We start from the raw sequence: 19,221 nt of genomic DNA, 5'->3' as shown, positions 1-19,221 counted from the left end.
ATAGGCTGTTGGGACACTGCTATAGAGAATTTAATTGCCTCCTCTTCTGCTTCAAGGATTCCTTTTGGTCAGGTGCTAGGCTGTTACATTTCTTCCTACACAAGGGATGTCTGGCAGGAGGGTTAGGACATTGGAAGTCATGTATCTAAAACACAGACACATAATGGTCACAGTGTTGATGATGAAAAGGAATAATGTAAAATGCTGCTCCACTTGACTGTGACCACGGACAGCTAAAGGCCTTTTACCCACCTTCCTGCGTGGCAGCCTGCCATCTGGTAACACATGCTTAGAAATTCTGCTGGCTCTTTCAAATGGTAGGAATTTATTTATGTGTGTGTTTAGTGTGTGCATGTGTGTGGGGGTGTGCCAGATGTCAGATCCCCTGGAACTGGACTTAGATGCAGTTGTGAGCCACCTGGTATGTGTGCGGGAACTGAACTCACTCACTCTGCCAGAGCAGTGAGTGCTTGTAACAGCTGAACCATTTCTTCACTTGACTCACATATTTTTTGACATTTATTTTGTATTTTTTGTGTGTGTATGTGTATGAGAGAGAGCGAGAGTGAGCAGTATACCATGTATGTGCAGTTACCTGTAGAAGCTAGAAAAGGGTGTCAGCTCCCCAAACTAGAGTTGAGAGGAGTTTTAAACTGCTGCCTGTGGGTGCTAGGAACAAACTCAGCTGCTCTAGAAAAGCAGAACCATCCTTAACTTTTGAGCCGTCTCCCCAGCCTCGTGATTTATTTTTTAATATGTCTGTGTACACGCAAAAGCAGAAAAATGAAATCCTCAGAGCTGGTCTGATTTATGTTAAATAGTAACTACCCAGGACCTGTTTTTCTTACATAATACTCTAGTGGTTGAGGGAGTGACTGGAAAGAACAGCACCAACATATTTGTACAACGGGGGTGTACAAAGAAAGAACATTGAACTTCGGCTATGTCATCCCTTTTATTATACATCTCTACAACTATGTTGAGTGTGAAAGCTTTTAAGTTAAGGATTTGAAGGTTTGGAAGTCACTATTGTCTAGTATTATCAGAGTGGTTGTAAAGAACATTGGCACTTCTAATTACCATACTTAGTTTAACTGAGCATGCAAATGTGATCAAATGTTTGTCATCTGATAACACAGGCATGCTTTTGGAATCACATTTGTGGCTTAAGCCGGAACTTCAGAACTGACTGATCTATAGGAAGTAGTCAGAAATTGTTTTCTTAGTGTCAAATGGGAAATGTAGGTGTGGTTAAGTCACAAAGCAGCACTCATTTCCTGTCCCTTGTGGTTTTAGAGTTTTGCATCATTTGTTAGAACAAAGTGGCACTACAGGTTACAGACTTTGAAGCTCAAATGTACTCAGATTTATTTGTGGATCTAGGAGCTTGAACACTGGAGATTGTTGGAAAATGCATATTTCTTGCTCAGTGAGAATGTTCAAGTTTCTGGCTGAGAGCTGGAGGGATTTCAGGACTTGGGCCCAGTGTGAAGATAAATGTCTGCATCGTGCTCTGTAGCAGGATTGTGGATGGAGTTGATTGTCCTGCTCATCAGTTAGGATCGTAGCACAGAGAGCCTGGATCTCAGGGTCTATCTGCACCTTTGTGCTGGGTGTGGTTGTACCTTCTTCACGCTGTGCAGGAGGCCTGCTGAGCCAGCATGTGGGGCCTTGGCTTGCAGTTGAGAAAGTGTTCGCTGTCAGTTCTCCTGTGTCTCTTGGGGCTCATCCAGGGGTCAGGCCCTTGTGTAGAAACATAGGTTTTACAGGAAGAGGAAGAGAGTGTGTGAAGCAACCTAAGTTATTGTATCATGTCCTGTGAACCCCTTTGTCACAAGAATCCTGGCAAATGCTGGCTACAGAGCAGCACAGGAATTTGAGTGTCATTACATTAGACTGTAAAAGAATGTGGATTGTTCTGCTTACTGAGGAAGTGTTGCAGTTGTACATGACATTGTGTAGAGATCAGAGTTTCAGTAGCTATTTAGCCCCTACAAGGATATATTTATGCCCAGACTGCACCATCTGGAATTTTGTATCAGTTGTTTATTTTCTGTGTGTTGACTTATTTATATTTTGCTTATTTGTATTTATTGGGCACCTACTTTCTAGCTGCTTTAATTTGGCTAGTCTTATCTAGCTGAGTTTGTGTTTAGTAGGGTTTTTTCTTCGTTTATACACATACAGGTTGTTTTAAAGGTTTTTATTTTGTGTGTATTAGCGTTGGCCTGTTTGTATGTATACCACATACATGTCTGGTGCCCAAGGAGGCCAGAAGAGCATCATATCCTCTGGAACTGAAGTTACAGACAGTTGTTAGTTACCGTATGGATGTTGGTAACTGAACCTAGGTCCTATACAAGAGCAGCAAGGCCTCTTAACTGCTAAGGAAAGTCAGGGCAGGAGCTGATGCACACGTGGAGAAATGCTTACTGGCTTGCTCTTACGACTTGCTTTGCCTGCTTTCTTAAACACCCCATGACCACTCATAGTGAGCTGGACTCTTCTACATTGGTCACTAAGTAAGAAAATGCTCATAGGCTTTCCTACAGGCCCTTCTGGTAGGAGCATTTTCTCAGTTAAGATTCTCTCTCCCTAATGACTCTAGCCTGTCAAGGTGACATAAAAATGAGCTAGTATACCTTAGTCAGCAATTTCCTTTACTGTCTTTGTGTCTACTGGAAAATGTAATGGTTTAGCTGTCCTCAATGCCAGTGTTCCTTACTGGGGCCGGGATGGTGGTGGTGAATTGGTATAGAGCAGCTAGGGTTTCTGTGCTATCCACACACACCTCTCATGCCTGCCACACACTTTGGGAGGTCAGTTACTTGTGTGCTTTTAGCACAGTTCCTGATGGGGTTTATTTAGCAGTGGCAAAATCTATCTATGCTGTAGTCTGAAAGGGATATTCTTTCTGTGAGAGTATTTTAATCTGACATAGCAATTTATAGCAAAATGCCTACAACTTTATCAATTGTGTCACAGCAAATGGGAGGTAAAGAGCTCCAGGCCTGGGTGTTGATTATCTTCCTGGGACATCCACTCAAGTGTGATTTTTTTCCCCCCACACATGTCAATTTTAGTAATTTCCCCAGCCAGTATTCTTTCCTGTGCCATACTCAGTTGCTATTCTATTCTAGGCCTGGTGTTTGCTATATTGTTAAACCACATGAAAACAATGGTTCAATCTTGTGGAGAAGGGGCAGTGTCTGCCTATAGGTAGGAAATGAGTTGTTGTACCCACGTAACTGAAATGTAATAACCAAGAGGATTGTTAGAAGTCTGTTGACTGTCTCTACAGAGACTTGTCTTGTGACTGCCAATGCTTAGACTGTGATAGTGCAAGAGGATTGTTAGAGGTTTATAGACTGTCTCTACAGAGATTTCATCTTGTAGCTGGCAATGCTTAGACTAGATGGACTTTAGTTGACTTTGGTTTGATTCTTTCAAGTTTGGCTCTCTTGGATTGAGTAGCAAAATGGTTAGGGTACTACCAGGAAAACAGAAACCACATGTATTTTAACCTAGACTCCAGTGTAGACAGTTGGTTAAATAGGTGTTAGAAGGCTAGGAAAACAGTGAGGGAGGCAACACAGTTGATAACTACAGGAAGCAGCTCCATCACTAAGCCAGGGTCAGGGGAGGGAGATCAGTAGGTTAAGTAAGTTCCATGTAGCTGGTGAAGGCTCAGGTCTTTAAAGAGTAGGCCACACCTCTTGTCCCAGGAGCTCTAAGGAGGCCCAGGAAGCTGGCATTCAAGCATTCCTTCAGGAGCTCTTGACCCTCTGAGTATGCATATGAGATAGGTGCTGGGAATGTAGAATGAACTTGGAAGGAAGGGGTAAGTAATGAAGTTGGGGTAGGGAGCATGGGATAGCTGTTGCTGGTCAGCATTGTCAGAGAGCAAGCCCATGGCAAGGCTGAAGCCCTTCACCCTTCTTTCTACCTTGCAGTCTTCCTCTAGCATCTCAGTGGTACAGCCTAGGAGGCTCAGGAGACTTGTGCTTTATGGAGCCTCCACCTGCTCACATGCTCACAAGTTGGAATTGTGTCTTAACTGGTCTTAGAAGCTTTTCAGGAGAGCAAGCATTTAGGCGCATAATGTTTTCTTGAAAATAATTTTTTTTTCTCCCCATATGATACCAAGTATTCTGTAATAGCTTGGTATCTTCTGTGCTCTGCTATTATTGTGGAAAGTAGCCAGATGTAGAGCTTAAGGTATTTCTTTAATAAATTACCTTTAGATACAAACCAGAGGGTCAGGATTTCCCCTTTGGTTTCTAAGTGGTCTTAAAATTAATTGAAGATTGAGTTTTGGGTTTGACTTAAAGCTACTAGTAGTCTGACTTCTGTAGAGAGCATGAGGCTTGAGTTAGGGAGTCTTGGCTTCAAAATAGCCTGCTTGTCATCTTGAGCAATTTAATTGTAGTTTCTCACACTTTACTTCTCGTAGCTATCAAAAGTGTTAATCTGCATCTGGTGGTGCACACCTGTAATCCCAGCACTCAGATGCAGAGGCAAGTGGATCTCTGTGTTCAAGGCCAGCCTGGCCTTCAGGACTACCCAGGGAAACCCTGTGTAGAAAAACAACCAAAAGGTGTTATTTGTTGATGTTTACATACAGTGCTTCTAGCCCCCAGGGAATGATTAAAAAAACCTGAAACAAATGTAGTGGAATACAAGACAAGGGACTTAAAATTTGACAGAAAAAAATGGCAGAAATCAGACTTACTTTATTGATAATTACATTAGCTATAATGGATTAGATTTTGTTGTAAAAAAGCAGAGATGGGCAGAATAGATTTGAAAATCCATAATCCAGTTACCAAGAAACTCACTTTAGATTCAAGTGAGGATAGATTGGAAGTCAAAGGATGGAAATTGATATTCCATGTAAGCAATAACCACAAGAACTAGTAGCCATCTTAACTATAGAAGAGAGCGTATCACAAAGAAGTGTGATGTGGATAGTACACACCTCTTCTCCCATACATGCCTGTGCCAACTAAGAAACAAAGCACCAGGCTTTAAGTGTGTCCAAGGTAAGTACTGCTCCTACAGTCCAGGAGGCCTGGTCCAAAGCTGAAGCTAAAAGTATGCTTTCCCTCCTCCCTAGGTACGAAGATGCCCTGGTCCTCTTGCTCACAGAGGTGTTGAATCGAATCCAGTTCAGATACAACCAGGCCCAGCTGGAGGAGTTGGATGATGAAACTCTGGATGACGATGTAAGCGACATTTCTCTCCTGCTGGTTTCTGAAAAATTGTTTTACAGGCGTTTTACCTCCGTGAACTAGAAATATAGAGAGGCCAGGTGTGCATGAGAATTGCTTTAATGAGTCCGGTACTCTGGACTCTCTATCTACCTAGCTGGATGCCAGTAGGAATAGTTCAGGAGTGTTTAAATGAGAAGGCTGGAATGATAGTCTGTTAGGCTTATGCTGGAAGCTGTTAGTTTTAAACTAAACCTTGTGATTATATCGCTGCTAGTCTGCACAACGTTAATAAGGAAAATATTCTTATGGGCACAACTCTAGCGTTCCTTTCCTCCTAACTATCAACCACTTGAAAATTTTCTAATGTTATTATCATTCTCAAAATTAGAGTGACTGGTGGCATGATCATGACCTTGAGAGTAGATTTTAAAATAAGAAAAAGGACACTTTACTTAGAACCAGATGACTTGGATTTGAGTTCCTGTAACTTTGGGTGCAGAGGAGATGTAGTTTTGAGTTTTTCTGAGCCTTGACTCCCTCGTCTCCACAATGGAAATGGCCTGTTTTGCTGACTTGTGACAGTTACATGAGGCAGCACAGTGTGGAGGATGAGTTGTGCTGCTGACTGAGTGAGGCAGGTTTCCTCACCTATAGCTCTTCTAAGAACCTCTAGCACAACTTGTTAAAATGCATCCTGATTGGAGGTTTGACATGGGACCAGAGTTTTGTGTTGCAGACTGGTCCCTGGAGGCACTGATGCTGCCTGAGTCATGCCTTGTATGGTGCTAATTGTGTCAGGTGTGTGTAAAGAAATGACTGCTCCCTATCAATGGGGTAATAGAAAAACCACTCAGACTTACACATGTGACTCTGAACTCTACACTCCTATGATCCCAGGAGGAAAAGTGAATTGTTCTATATGAATTATTTGCTTTCTGAAGAAGTAGCTTGTTAGGGAAAAAAAAAAAAAAAAAAAAAAAAAAAAAAAGAAAATAACTAACTGGGCTTTTTTCAAAGTTCTAAATCCTGGTTCCACCATTTCCTATTTTCTCTAAATTTAACATCTGAGAATAGACTTACGGCTAACGGGAGGCTGGTGATAAAGAGGACAGGGATCTGCCTGTCCTGGAGAGCTGATACCTTTGTTTTTTCCCCACAGCAGCAGACAGAGTGGCAGCGGTACTTACGCCAGAGCTTGGAGGTAGTGGCCAAAGTGATGGAGCTCCTTCCTACACACGCCTTCTCAACTCTGGTAACGCACCATTTGAAGGGGACGTCGAATTGGTTCCTGTCTGTTCATCTTTTCCTTCTCCCTTGCTCTGTATCTATACATTATAGATACGTGTGTGTGTGTGTGTGTGTGTGTGTGTGTGTGTGTGTGTGTGTGTGTGTTCATATGCATATGTTTGTGTGTTTTCTGTCTGTCTGTATCTATATGTTTATGGAGGTTAACCTCACATGATGTTCCTCACACACCATCTACTTTGTTTTTTTAAGACAGAATCTCTTAGTGGCTTGTAACTCACCAAATAAGCTATGCTGGCAGCCAGCCACAGAGATCCTCTTTTCTCTGCCTCCCCAATGGGGAGCATAAGAGCTCTGCCACCATACTCAGTTTTATTTGTGTATTTTTTAATGTGGGTTCCAGGGATTAAACTCAGGTCCTCTTGTAGGTAGTGAAGCAGTCTACCAGCTGAGTTAACGCGCTAGCCTTTGTTATTTCTAGACTAATTGCCATAAACCAGCTTCCACCTTTACTGTTGACATTTTCATGAACTATTTTATTCCCACTTATGGAAGCACTGTTTTGTCTTAGATGCAGTATGAATTTTAGAAGTATCTTAATGCTTTTATTAGTGTCTTGGAGGCAGCCAGGCCAACAGAAGTGTTACTGGCAGAAATTACATTGATAGAAGACTAGCCTGTGTCATCCCCACTGTGGGCAGACTGCTCAGTCTCTCCGCCTGTATTGATGTGCTGGGTTCCATCTCCTTAAAGGCAAGCTAAGTTATTGGCATCTGTCTGCTTCAGCACATAGATGCAAGCCACTACTTGGCATTCTCTCACAGGAAATGGCAGTTTACTCTGCTATCTGCCTTTCTTAGGCAAGTTTAAGCCTTTTTTTTGGGGGGGGGGCAGGGTTTTTCTGGGTATCACTGGCTGTTCTAGAACTCGCTCTGTAGACCAAGCTAGCCTCAAACTCACAGAGATCCACCTGCCTTGTATAAGTCTTATCTTAATGGTGAATATAGCAACCTAGGAAAGAAACAGCACTATGAAGTCCTGTTTGCTAAATGAGCAAAGGAAGCTGATGCCCTAATCATTGCATCTGCCTTTTCTCTTTGCCATGCACATTAATAAGACATACTTGATATTTCTTTCAAGATCAGGGACCTTCTCAGATTGATGGACAACCTAGCTCTTGAAGTTGCAGGTCTTAGGGCTGACACCCTTTCAGGACTGTCTGTAGTGGTCATGTCCCAGAGTCTTTTGCTGTGACTTTTAAAGCAGTCAAATTGACCTTGATTTCTGTGTTGTTCTGGTACTAATAGGTTTGATCTGTAGGACTTGGGAGGGTACTGAAAGGGAGCTGTGCTTAGTACCTGTAAAGGGAAGTTTATGATCCTGTCCTCCTCATAGGTACTTAATGCTTTAATGTTAAAAATAGTATTAAAACTTGCATTTATGATTTTGTTTTAAACTTTGTCTCTTTGTTTTCAGTTCCCAGTTCTTCAGGACAATTTAGAAGTTTATTTGGGATTACAGCAATTTGTAGTTACTTCGGGGTCAGGTAAATTGGTCTTTACTTTCAAATTTAGTTTAGCATTAAAAAAGTTGGACTAATAGTTAATTACTGTCACCTCTGCTATAATAATGTGATTTGCCTTGAACAGCTTCTCTTCACATCTCTTTTAGAACTTCCTGCTACTTAGAAGCTGTGGGGGAAGCTAACCAGGGCTAAGATTAAAGTCCTGGAGGGTTTCCTTATATTTCTTAAGACAGCAAGTGCTCTGGAAAGAAAATGGCTGTGGGCTTTCACTAGGGTCACTGCTCCATTCATTCTGGAGCTCCTGCCATGAAAGGTCTGCAGAAGGCTCTGCCCACAGCTGGATGCAAAGACTTCATATCCCTGGTCAAAGTGGTGTGATAATAATTACAGCCTCTTTGTAGAGCACTCATGGCATGCCAGGCACCATGTTGTTTACTGGGTCATTCCATTTTCTTCTCCATACTTTGAGATAGAAGTATTGTTACTAGTTATTGTTATTTTACAGAAGAGGATAATGCTCTTCAGAGTTGTTGATTTACCCAGGGTCACACAGTTGTTTGTAATAATAGCAAGATGGAATAATGGGGAGTGATGGAAAGATGCCATAAACTGGCATTCATTTTTCCCAGATGAAACACCAATAACCTTAAGTCCGTGCATCACTCCACCCTTCCCCCACCCTACCCTGTTTCTCCCACTGTGTACTGCTCTTCAGCATTTTCCTACACGCTGACCTAGCCTGCAGCCTCTTGTCTGGTCTGGCACTGAGCTACCCAGAGAACAGCTTCCTCCTGGGTGAACTGGTCATTCATGATGGGGCCTCTTTGTGAGAGTGCCCTGGCCACTTGGGACAGTTTGTTTCTATGCCTATTATTATTCATTCATTGGTCCCCAGGAGGGTGCTAGGACTTGGCATGCCTCAAGTATAGGCTCTGCCTCTGTAGTCTGGCTAAGAACATCTTATATAAATTTTGAAAAGGCACTTTGCAAAATAAACATGCATATTTGCACTAATGAAGATCATTTGATACAAAAATGCTAGATGGTTCCAGAATTGGTGGTCTCTCTTTGAAGGCCATTGCAATTAGAATTGTACTCTAGGCCCTAAGAATGTTTTTAAAAAGAGCATATCCTGCCCTTCTCCATTGACTCATAAGGTTGATTCAGGGTTGTAGTTGACTTGTTGTGTTGGTGTTGGTGGTTTATCACTTTGTAGCCCTGGTAGGCCACACACATGCTGTGTAGACCAAGCTACCCTAGAACTCACTGAGTGCTGGGTTTAAGGCATGACTCCGCCAAGCTTGGCTGTCATAGATGTTTGTCTGCATGGTTTCTAGACCTTTTCTGAGATTGCTGATCTCAGCTTCCTATCGTGGAAGGGCAGTCTTAGGTCTCCCTGCCCCCACTGAAGCCTGTTTCACGCCAGTTTCACAGAGCACTCGGCTCTTCTAGGTCATTATCTCATTCTCGTGTGTACTTTGTGGTGAAACCTCTCAGGCCAAATAAATAATTATTTCTTGCTTTAAAATGAGTTTTCTTGCCCAGTGTGAAGCATTCCTCCATGCCTTAGTAGCTTGGAAGCCAAGTTTCCAGTGCAAAGGTTCTTTTAAAAAGTGAAAATGGCCGGGCGGTGGTGGCGCACGCCTTTAATCCCAGCACTCGGGAGGCAGAGCCAGGCGGATCTCTGAGTTCGAGGCCAGCCTGGGCTACAGAGTGAGTTCCAGGAAAGGCGCAAAGCTACACCGAGAAACCCTGTCTTGAAAACAAAACAAAACAACAACAACAACCAAAAAAAGTGAAAATGTTGAACGGTTTGCTCCCTGGCTCCCATGGGTGTTTGCTCCCTCAAGTGACCTCCTCGCTGTGTTGTCAGTCTTCTTGGTGGGCTGTGGTGAGGAGCCAGGGATAGTTTCCCCTTCATTTGACCATTTCTGACACTTGAGTGTATTGTGATTGGTAGTGGAACCAATAGGGTAGTTGTGCAGCTCAGGGGCGCTGCCCACCCTCACCCCCCACCCCTCAGTACACACTCACACCAGGTACTGTTTTGTTAGCATATTTGCTACTGCTGAACTAACTTCCTGCTAATGCTTCTTGCAAGGCAAAACACATCCATGTCAGCTGCTGTGTGCCTCACACCCCTGACAGGTCAGCTTTTGCCCTCACTTTCAGCATCTCCTGTGTGTGGATGGAGACCCCGCCTTGGTTCTTCTCCTCAGACCTGTCCTGTATTTGCTTCTGCTGTTCCTCAATGAGATTTTCCCTTAGCTCTGAGTAACCCATCAACTTTCAGTTAGTCATGCAAGCTTTCTTGCCAAAGAGATCGTTGCATTTACAGGATAGAAAGCTTTAAATTTGTGTTATTTGGTATGTGAAGGTTGTTTTTGATTTGTGTATTCTCTCAGAGTGGAATACCTTAATTGCTCATATTTATACCTCTACCCTCTCACCTCTAAGGCAAGGAAGCTACTTTTTAGACTGCTTCATGGTAGCTTGGTTTAGAGAGGAAAGGGGACTTTAAAAGCTTATCTAATCCCGTATGTAGTAGCATTCCCATTGAAAGGGTCTACCTCGCAGACATTCTGTGTTCTTTGCTACTGGGTATGGCTCCTATGAGAGGTCTGGAGTCAGGGCTGGGATAGGCTTTCAGGTGATTGTGAAGTGACAGGGTGGAAGGTTGCCGATATGGGGAAGTATAGGGGAAGCATGGGTCACTGTGCACAGTAGTCCTTTCCCTGCGTGCTGTGTGTGCTTCTGTGTGGGGAGGCAGGTTTCCTAGTGGAGTGGGACAGGACTGGAGATACTTCCTGTGTCTTCATTTGCCTTGCAGATGGCTCAGGAAAGGATCGTTTGCAGTTTTGACTGCCACAGATGGAACATGTGTTGAATTGAATTAGACAGAATTAGTTTTATTCAGTCCAAAACGGTCAAATGTCAGCAATTTCATTTTATTCAAACCCACAGTGTAAAATACACAGCCTGTTTGGGCTGTTTTCTGTTCAAAGTGTCATGCATATGGCTTCACAGATGCAGGCATGCTTCACGGGAATTGTGTTGTGCCATCATGCATCACATGATGGTGTTGACAAGGATCCCCAGGGAACAGGGAATGACGGTATTCTTAGGTGACTTGAGTTTAGGAAAAAGGTGCAAACACGCAGCAGACAATTACTTATTCTGACTAGTGGCCATGTTAGCTGTTGGGCGTAGCCCTACCAAAGGGATTCAAGTGAGTAAGGAGACAACAGATGGTAGGAGAGCAAGCAAGCGCCAAGGGAGGAGGTTAGGTGATCGATGGTGGAGGCCTGGAGTGGCTCTGGGAGGACATGGATTTGGAAAGTGCTAAGGGAGTGTGGGATTGCAGGTGCCCTAGCCTGGGCCTTAACTATGGCTTCCCTACTTGATATCACCCATGCTTGATAAACACGTTCTCCAGACTGAGAGTCCTGACTGACTTCTGGTTCTGTGGGTGTCTGTGAAGAGACTGGTCCACAAGACAAGGCCTGACCAATTGAGGGTATTTTGTCATTCATCATACTTGTTAGGTTTGGATATATATTGAAAAGTAAGGAAGTTTCAGGCATTAGAAAGTTTTTTGTGTCCATAATAATCACAGAATTTAACCATGCCCTGTAGGTTGTAGGGTTTTAATGTACTCTGTCCTATAGTGAATTAGGTGATAGAAGTTTCCAAGCGTGAAGAGACAAGCATGGAAGGGTTGATGGTATAGTGAGAACGTAGTGGGGACTGTCTACTGTACCTGAGTCCTGTACTAAACCTGGGGTGGAGTGCAGAGCTCACGGAGAGCACTAGCTCTGCCCTGGAAAGAGGACCTGGTGGGCGTGTTATGTACTGGACTCACCCATTTGCATGTCCTTGTGTGCAGGTTGGTAATGTCAGAACTGTACCAGTATCAGAAGGAGTCAGGTCGGGGATATACCAGGCTGTCTGTCATTGCCCTGGGTCCCTGGAGCAACACAGATAAAGTTGTAGGTGGAGGCTGTCCCCAGATGTGCTCTTCTGTACTGGGAAGCAACTAAAGGTTTTTATTGTTGGAGCCTTATTAGTTTACCCTGTTTGGCTTGTTTGGAATGGTTGTTTATTACAACTGAAGCTTGTTCTTCTCTGGAAACTAAGCGATGTTGTGTTCCAGGACACAGGCTGAACATCACAGCGGAGAATGACTGCCGGCGCTTGCACTGCTCCCTGAGGGACCTGAGCTCCCTGCTGCAGGCCGCGGGCCGCTTAGCTGAGTACTTCACTGGCGACGTGTTTGCTGCAAGGTTCAATGATGCTCTCACAGTTGTGGAGAGGTAGGCTGGCTGCCTCAGAATCCCTTCAGAATTCAGCTCTCCTTTTCATGGGAGGACGGCATGCACCGTTGTGTGTCCTCTTGTCGTTTATACCACGCATAGGTTAATATTGAGCAGATTGCCATTTGATGTACTGAGCTTTAAGGCCCCCCTCTGTAAAACAGTGGGAAAGGTTTCTTGTAGTTAACTGTGAGATTTGAATAAGGTACTTAGTGTGGTAAATAAAACAGAACAAACAGTAAATACAAGCCAAGCTGTTAGTCATTGGCAACCTTCTATGTAGCTGTAAAAATGGTATTGGAATCAGAAAAATCCAGGCACAGTCAAGCTCCGTGTCTTTTCTGATGGAATAAAGGAACATCAGGAAAGCCCTACTGGGGCCGGGAAGATACCTTGCAAGAGGGGCCTGACTTTGATCCTCAGAACCAACATTTAAAAACAAAAATAAAACAAAAAGTCCAGGCACAACGACACACTTCTAATCCCAGCTCTGGGGAGACAGAGACAGGCAGACTCCTGGAGTCGGTTGGCCAGCCAGCCTCTTCTATGCAGTAGGCTCTAGTGAGAGGCTTGCTCCACACCAAAACAATAGAAAAAGACAGGAAGGAAGAAAGAAAAAAATGTACAAGGTACCTGAGGAATAACAACCAAGGTTGTTGTCCTCCACACTGATAGATAATGCACATACATGAACTTACACATGTGCACAGACATATTCAGGCATGAAAAGGAGGGGGGGAGGGGGCAGATTCTACTAGACAGCAGTATCCCTTTTTGTGTAGGCCACAGGTGTTAAAGGTATAGGCTATTGATGGTTTGGGTCCCTGGGAAGAAATTTACATCTTGGCTTAAAACGAAAGATAACTAAGAGTTTTAGCTCCCTTAACAACAAAGTTAAAATTAATAATCGTAGTAGTATGTAGTAATAAGAAAAATTTATAAGTAGTTTTTCACTCTTTGTTTCAACCTTCTGTTGTGTGTGCACATGTGAGTATGCCTCTGTGTGTGTGTGTGTGTGTGTGTGTGTGTGTGTGTGTGTGTGTGTGTGTGTGTGTAGGTTAAAGGACAACTTAGGAGACCGGACTAGCTGCTCCCTTTTTCGGGAATGGAACCATGTAGGCGTCCCCTGGTTAAATGGAACTTTGCAGGCGGGTTTAGGTACCCGCCAGCCAGGGAGGAGAGAAACTATTAGTGTAATTATTATGGCCACTCCACGTAGTTAAAAGGGAGGTTTATTTTGTGGAGTAACTTACAAATAAAGGGATAGGTTGTAGGGTCTGGCAATGGTATGGCGCTGTCCGGCGGTGTTCTCTGGAGAACTCTGCTCTGTCTACCTCCAGCGTCCAGCGTCCAGGGTCCTGGAACCTAGAGAGACCTCTCCTCTGGGTCTTCAGCTTCCTCCCTCAGCCCCGCCTTGTGGGCGTGACCATTACTGAAGCCTCAATGGGGGTTGGAACTTCCAGGGGGCTGGAACTTCCAGGCCAAGGCTGGGATGGCTACCCACTACATAGGAGTCAATTCTCTCCTACTGTGTTCCCCTAGATAAAACGCTGGTGATCAGGCCTGGTTGCAAGTGCCTTCTCCAATGAGCCATCTCACCTGCCATTGTTTTTAGACTTTTTGACATATAAGTGGTGATGTTTTAGTAAATGTGCACCTTAATGCACAGCTCTGGGTATTTTCTTGGAAAGAACTGGAGATCAGATTTTATGTGTGTGTGTGTGTGTGTGTGTGTGTGTGTGTGTGTGTGTGTGTGTGTGTGTGTGTTTATGTTTATTATCTGAAACCTTGAGGTTTTCTTTGGCAACTTGTCCATTTTGTTTGTTTTGGCCTCTCAAGCTTCATGTCCTTTCTCTCCTACATTTTGTCAACAGGTTGGTCAAAGTTACTCTGTATGGATCTCAGATAAAACTGTACAACATTGAAACAGCTGTGCCATCAGTGTTGAAACCTGACCTCATTGATGTGTAAGTAGAGTGTGGTGACTGCCTTCTCAAGAGCCATTGACCCTACCTGCAGATGTACTGACTGTAACAAACAACAGTGCCCGCCACAAATAGAGGAAAACTCTTGAACTCTGACTCTAGAAAGACAGATCATTAGATGTATGTCTGGAGTGAATGTAATTGGTTGAACTAAAGAGACCAAGGATAAAGCTCTGTGGGGCGGGCATTGCAGGAGGCAACAGTGAGGCCGTGAAGTTAGGAACTAGTGAGCACCATGGTGAAGAGGAGGCTGAAAGGTACACAGGGATGCATGGAAGCTTCTGAACTGTGTGTCTCTCACCCTGAAGGCAGGTTGTTCACTGACAGAGTTGGTGGATTAAGATAAAAATCAACCATCTCATATAAGATGCTTTTCTTGTGGGGGCAGGTACTCTTCTCCAGAAACTGAATATCCTCTAATTAATCTCAGATCTGACGTTGGTTGTAGCATCATGTTGAGGGCTCAGTCCCCAGGAGCATCCCTTCTTCATCTCCTTTCCAGTGCCAACTGTTCCCCCCAGCTGTGCTTCTTGTGCTTCTGACTGATGGCTGGAAGTTGGGATGCCCACATTTCATCTGAAAGTTTGATTAGTTTGCTGTAGTGGGTCTCAGAACTTTGCAGGACCACCTCTAGGTGTGTTATAAGAGATAAGTGCCAGATGAGATGAGCAGAGCAAGATATACAAGAGGTTCAGAGCTCCCTGTCTTTTCTGGGCAGTCCTCTCCAGAAACCTGCATGTGTTCTGTGATTCAGAGGTTCCCCAGCTCACCTAGTCCCCTCAGGGTTAGTATGGAAGCAGGAGTGATTGGTTATATCATCGGGGAAACCTTTAGTCCCTTTTCCCTCCCCAGAGGCTGGGGTATGGCAGAGATCGCCAACCCACCAAGTACATGACTAGGTCCCCTGTCAATCTAGGGACTTTCCAGAAATTGTCTTGGTTAACATATGCTTAGTTGTGTTGGAAAGGGTTGTTAAAAGTAACCGAAGACTTTGACTGTTCTGAAGATACTGGAGGAACTGAGGGCAAAAGACCAAATGTTTTCAAGCAAAAGTTGTCCTTATTGGGGGGTGTGTGTGTAGTAGGAATCTTAAAAGTTCTTATTAATAAAACTCAAACCCAAGGCCAGTTATTGGGATGAATGCTGGAAGATCAGAGAAGAAGAACAAGCCACAGCTATCTCACCTTGCTAGTTCCTCAGGTGATCCTGTTTCCTCAGGCTGGAAGCTTCTGAGTCCTCCTCCACATGAATCTCAGCTGAACTGTGTTGCTCCAAAGCCTGAACGCTTAACCAGCCAAATGCTTAACTAACTACAAGCTTTTTTCTCCCCTAATTCCTGGTCCTCATGCCTTATATACTTTTCTCTTTTTGCCCCCACTCCCTGGGATTAAAGGTTGTGTTTCTGGGATTAAAGGCGTGGGTCACCATGCTTAGCTGTTTCTAAAGTGGCCTTGAACTCAGAGATCCATCTAGCTCTGCCTCCCAAGTGCTGGGATTAAAGGTGTGTACCACCACCGCCCAACCTCTGCTATAGCTTACTCCTCCCATTTTCTAGCCACCAATTTTGGCTTTGTTCTAGTGGCTGTCTGTTCTCTGACCCCAGGTAAGTTTATTTCAGGGAACATACAATATTTTGGGGAACATAATACCACCACAGGGGAGGGGGCATTGTAAGGACTGTGGGAGCTCTGTAAGCCAGCAACTAGTCCAAACCAAAATAGATGTTCTAAAGCAACTGGAGCACAGAAGGGCTTTTGAACATCTTTCTCCAAATTGTAAGTTTGGTAGGATGACACAGGGCCCAAATGTCTATGGGTTAAATAAGAATGTCAGGTTACTTTGACACTTGACTCAAGACACTTGGATGAAGTATGTACATGGGGGAAGTGCACGAGAGAATGACCTGGAAGGGATGGAATTTGGGGACTGTAAAAAAGACCTTATCCCTGTTGCACTGCCCAGGATGCTTGCTGTGGACTAGAACAGAGGCTGGTAAATCATGACCCATGGCACACACACATACACATGCCTCCTCCACCTTAAAAGTAGTGGTAAGAAGACCAAGCTTCAACAGTTGAGAGACCTTTTTCCCTACCCTAGATCAGGTAACAGTTAATGCAATAGAACAAGTGTCCCAGTGTAAGCAGAAGAGTCTGACTTACACATAGAAACTTAAAAGAAGGTGTCGAGTGGGCCAGGGCAAAGCCATAGAAACGTGATGCTTAGCACCCTGTTGCTTGAGAGTACCTTTTGTGTAAAGAATGAGGCAGAGGAAACTCCCTGCTTTTTTAAACTTCCCTCTGGGGAACTTGACTATCAACTCTGGCTTTGCATTTTACAGACAGATAAACTGCTTTGTTTCAACTTAGAGATAGGAAGTCTTTTAGCTGAGTCTGTTGGGGCTTAGGGCAGGAGTTGAGTACAGACCAGTGGCCACCTGCAGTTTCAGCATGTTTCACTGGAATACAATAGCCATACCCATTCACTTACATAGTATTTGTGCCACTCTCTATACCACAGCCACAGCTGACTAGAAGTGTGTGGGTGCAAGGCCTAAAATACACTTTGTTTTTATAGAAAATGTGCAGCTGGGTGGCGGTGGTGCACGCCTTTAATCCTAGCTTTGGGGAGGCAGAGGCAGGTGATCTCTGTGAGTTTGAAGCCAGCCTGATCTACAGGGCTGAGTTTCAGGATAGCCCCGGTCACAGAGAAACCCTGTCTCAAGAAAAACAAAACAAAAAAGAGCTGTTCTCTTCAGCTGCAAATTAAATAAATAGGGGGAAGAGACTTATTTACTAGGATTTTCTATTTAAAACATGTTACTTTCCTCTTTGAGAACTAGAGAAAGCTGTGCAGCAGCTCCCAAGCAAGATGCCAGTTGGCCCACTATCAGGACACCTTGCACAGGGTTTTTGTAAGCTTGAGAGCCCCCCCTTCCGCCTCGGGGAGCTCTGAGGGTGTGTGTGTGTGTGTGTGTGTGTGTGTGTGTGTGTGTGTGTGTGTGTGTGTGTGCGCTTGTGTGTGCTTGTGTGTGTGTGTGTGTGTGTGTGCGCTTGTGTGTGCTTGTGTGTGTGTGCTTGTGTGTGTGTGTGTGCACGTGCATGCACGCTATGTTGCTTGACATGCTCAGACTCCAGTCACTGACCTTTCTCACTTGCTGTCCTTAGTTTTGATACCTTCAGTAAAAGACAGACTACTCAGTGGATTCTGAGTATGAAAAATAAACTAGCTGCCTATTGAGAATTTCTAGTTTTTCCTACTTTGTGCTACTTAGTTCCTTTCTTTCTTAACAACTATTTGAAAAGTTACAGATTTTGGAAAATCTGTAGATATGGTTTAAAAGGGGAAAGGTAGAAAACCCACAGAATAAAATACTCTCATTAGCCTGGAGTCACGAATTGGTTTGGCCATCTTTGCCTTTGTTAGGATTTCTTTCTGTGTGTTTGTACACTTAGGTACTTTTTGTTGTTGTTGTTGTTGTTGTTGAGTGAGTTGAAAATAAACTTTAGGTAGCATGTTACTTCACCTGTAAATCCTTTTAAGTATCTGTCTCCTAAGGGTCAAGGCTGTTCTCTAAAACTGTATTGCCTTTGTCAGCACTTACAAAGTTATAAGCTAATATTTAGTGTGCACGCGCGCACACACACACTAAAGGTTTAATCATGATTCAACTTTAAATCTGTCTCCCATAATCTAGAATAGCCCCTAGTTAAATAAGAAAGGAAGAAACAGACAGACACTTTGAAGCCCCAGACCTTGAGTTTACTGTTTAAAGAATATCCTACAGACTGGAGTTGGCAAGTTTTTCTTCACTGTTTTAAGCTTTTACTATGTGTTTGCACCCAGGTGGCTGCATCCTGTGATATCTTTCCTCTTGTGTCATGTCAGTAGGCACTTGGGGCATTGTTGATGCTGTTTGAGTGTGAAGTGATGTCTGTCTATACCCTCACTATGTCCACAGGCAGGTTCTAGAAGCTGTGGCACTTAGGCTGCTCCTCACACTTATGCCTTACTGTCTAACAACATAATTTCTCCACTAAAAGGAACCAGAACTCCTTTGAGAAAATGTATTGTTTTGGGACAGGGTGATGCCAGGGAGTGTTGTAGAATCAATAAATAAGGAAATGGTTCCTGAATGTGTCTGGAATATGCAAGAACACACAGGAGCTGGCTTGAAGGGAGTGTTCCTGATTAGACTTGATCAGCAATTAAAAATGACAATGATTATACTATTTTGAGTAAAAGTAATCCATTTGGCCATATATATATATATAAGAATCATCTGTTTAGCAGTGACCAAGAAGGGGTCTTAATGGTGCCCACACCATGGGGAACTATATCTGTAGGTCATGTCAGAACATCCACTCAGAAAAGGAGGAGCTGGACACAGTTGTGTGGTCAGTGTTTTGAACTAGACTGCTGCTTGCCTCTGTTGTTTATCATCTCACTGAGTTGTGAGCTTTTGGGATTTTCTGTGTTCTGACTGACCTGGAACTACCTATATAGACCATGCTGTCCTTGAACTCAGAAATAAGCCTGCTTCTGCCTCCAAGAGCTAGGATTAAAGATATGCATCACTATGCCTGACATGTTTTGGGGTTCTTGTTTGGTCGCTTTTAGTTGTGTTTTTAAACAGGGTTTCACTTTGTAGTTCAGGCTGATTTGGAACCTAGAGTGTTTATTTTCACCCCAGCCTCCAGTGCAGCCTTTGCAGAAGTCCAGCAGAACACTCTGAACACTCCAGGCAGATGGGTACTGGGAGGGACACTTTCTGGAGTCTTCTGTCAGAGTAATACCCATTACTCATCTAGACTGTAGTCTGCAGCTAAGATTGTAAAGTTTTTACTTTTTTTTTTTCCCCAAGACAGGGTTTCTTTGTGTAGTTTTGGAGGCTGTCCTGGATCTCACTCTGTAGCCCAGGCTGGCCTCAAACTCACAAA

At 43.8% G+C, this 19,221-nt stretch overlaps 1 protein-coding gene across 3 annotated transcripts in view; it reads left to right on the top strand.

Annotated features, from left to right (window-relative positions):
* Xpo6 (exportin 6) overlaps window positions 1-19,221 on the top strand; it is a 112,521-nt gene that overhangs the window by 76,612 nt on the left and 16,688 nt on the right. For all 3 annotated transcript variants that reach the window (XM_036191741.1, XM_036191744.1, XM_036191756.1), the window contains 5 exons: window positions 5,117-5,225; window positions 6,373-6,465; window positions 7,935-8,004; window positions 12,137-12,296; window positions 14,171-14,263. In XM_036191741.1, the coding sequence (XP_036047634.1) occupies window positions 5,117-5,225; window positions 6,373-6,465; window positions 7,935-8,004; window positions 12,137-12,296; window positions 14,171-14,263 (525 nt within the window). The remainder of the gene's footprint in view (window positions 1-5,116; window positions 5,226-6,372; window positions 6,466-7,934; window positions 8,005-12,136; window positions 12,297-14,170; window positions 14,264-19,221) is intronic.

The sequence above is a fragment of the Onychomys torridus genome, chromosome 1 (genome assembly GCF_903995425.1).
Source record: "Onychomys torridus chromosome 1, mOncTor1.1, whole genome shotgun sequence".
Lineage (NCBI taxonomy): Eukaryota > Metazoa > Chordata > Mammalia > Rodentia > Cricetidae > Onychomys > Onychomys torridus.
The sequence above is the reverse complement of the archived record's forward strand: the minus strand, read 5'-3'. Positions and strand labels throughout refer to the sequence as shown.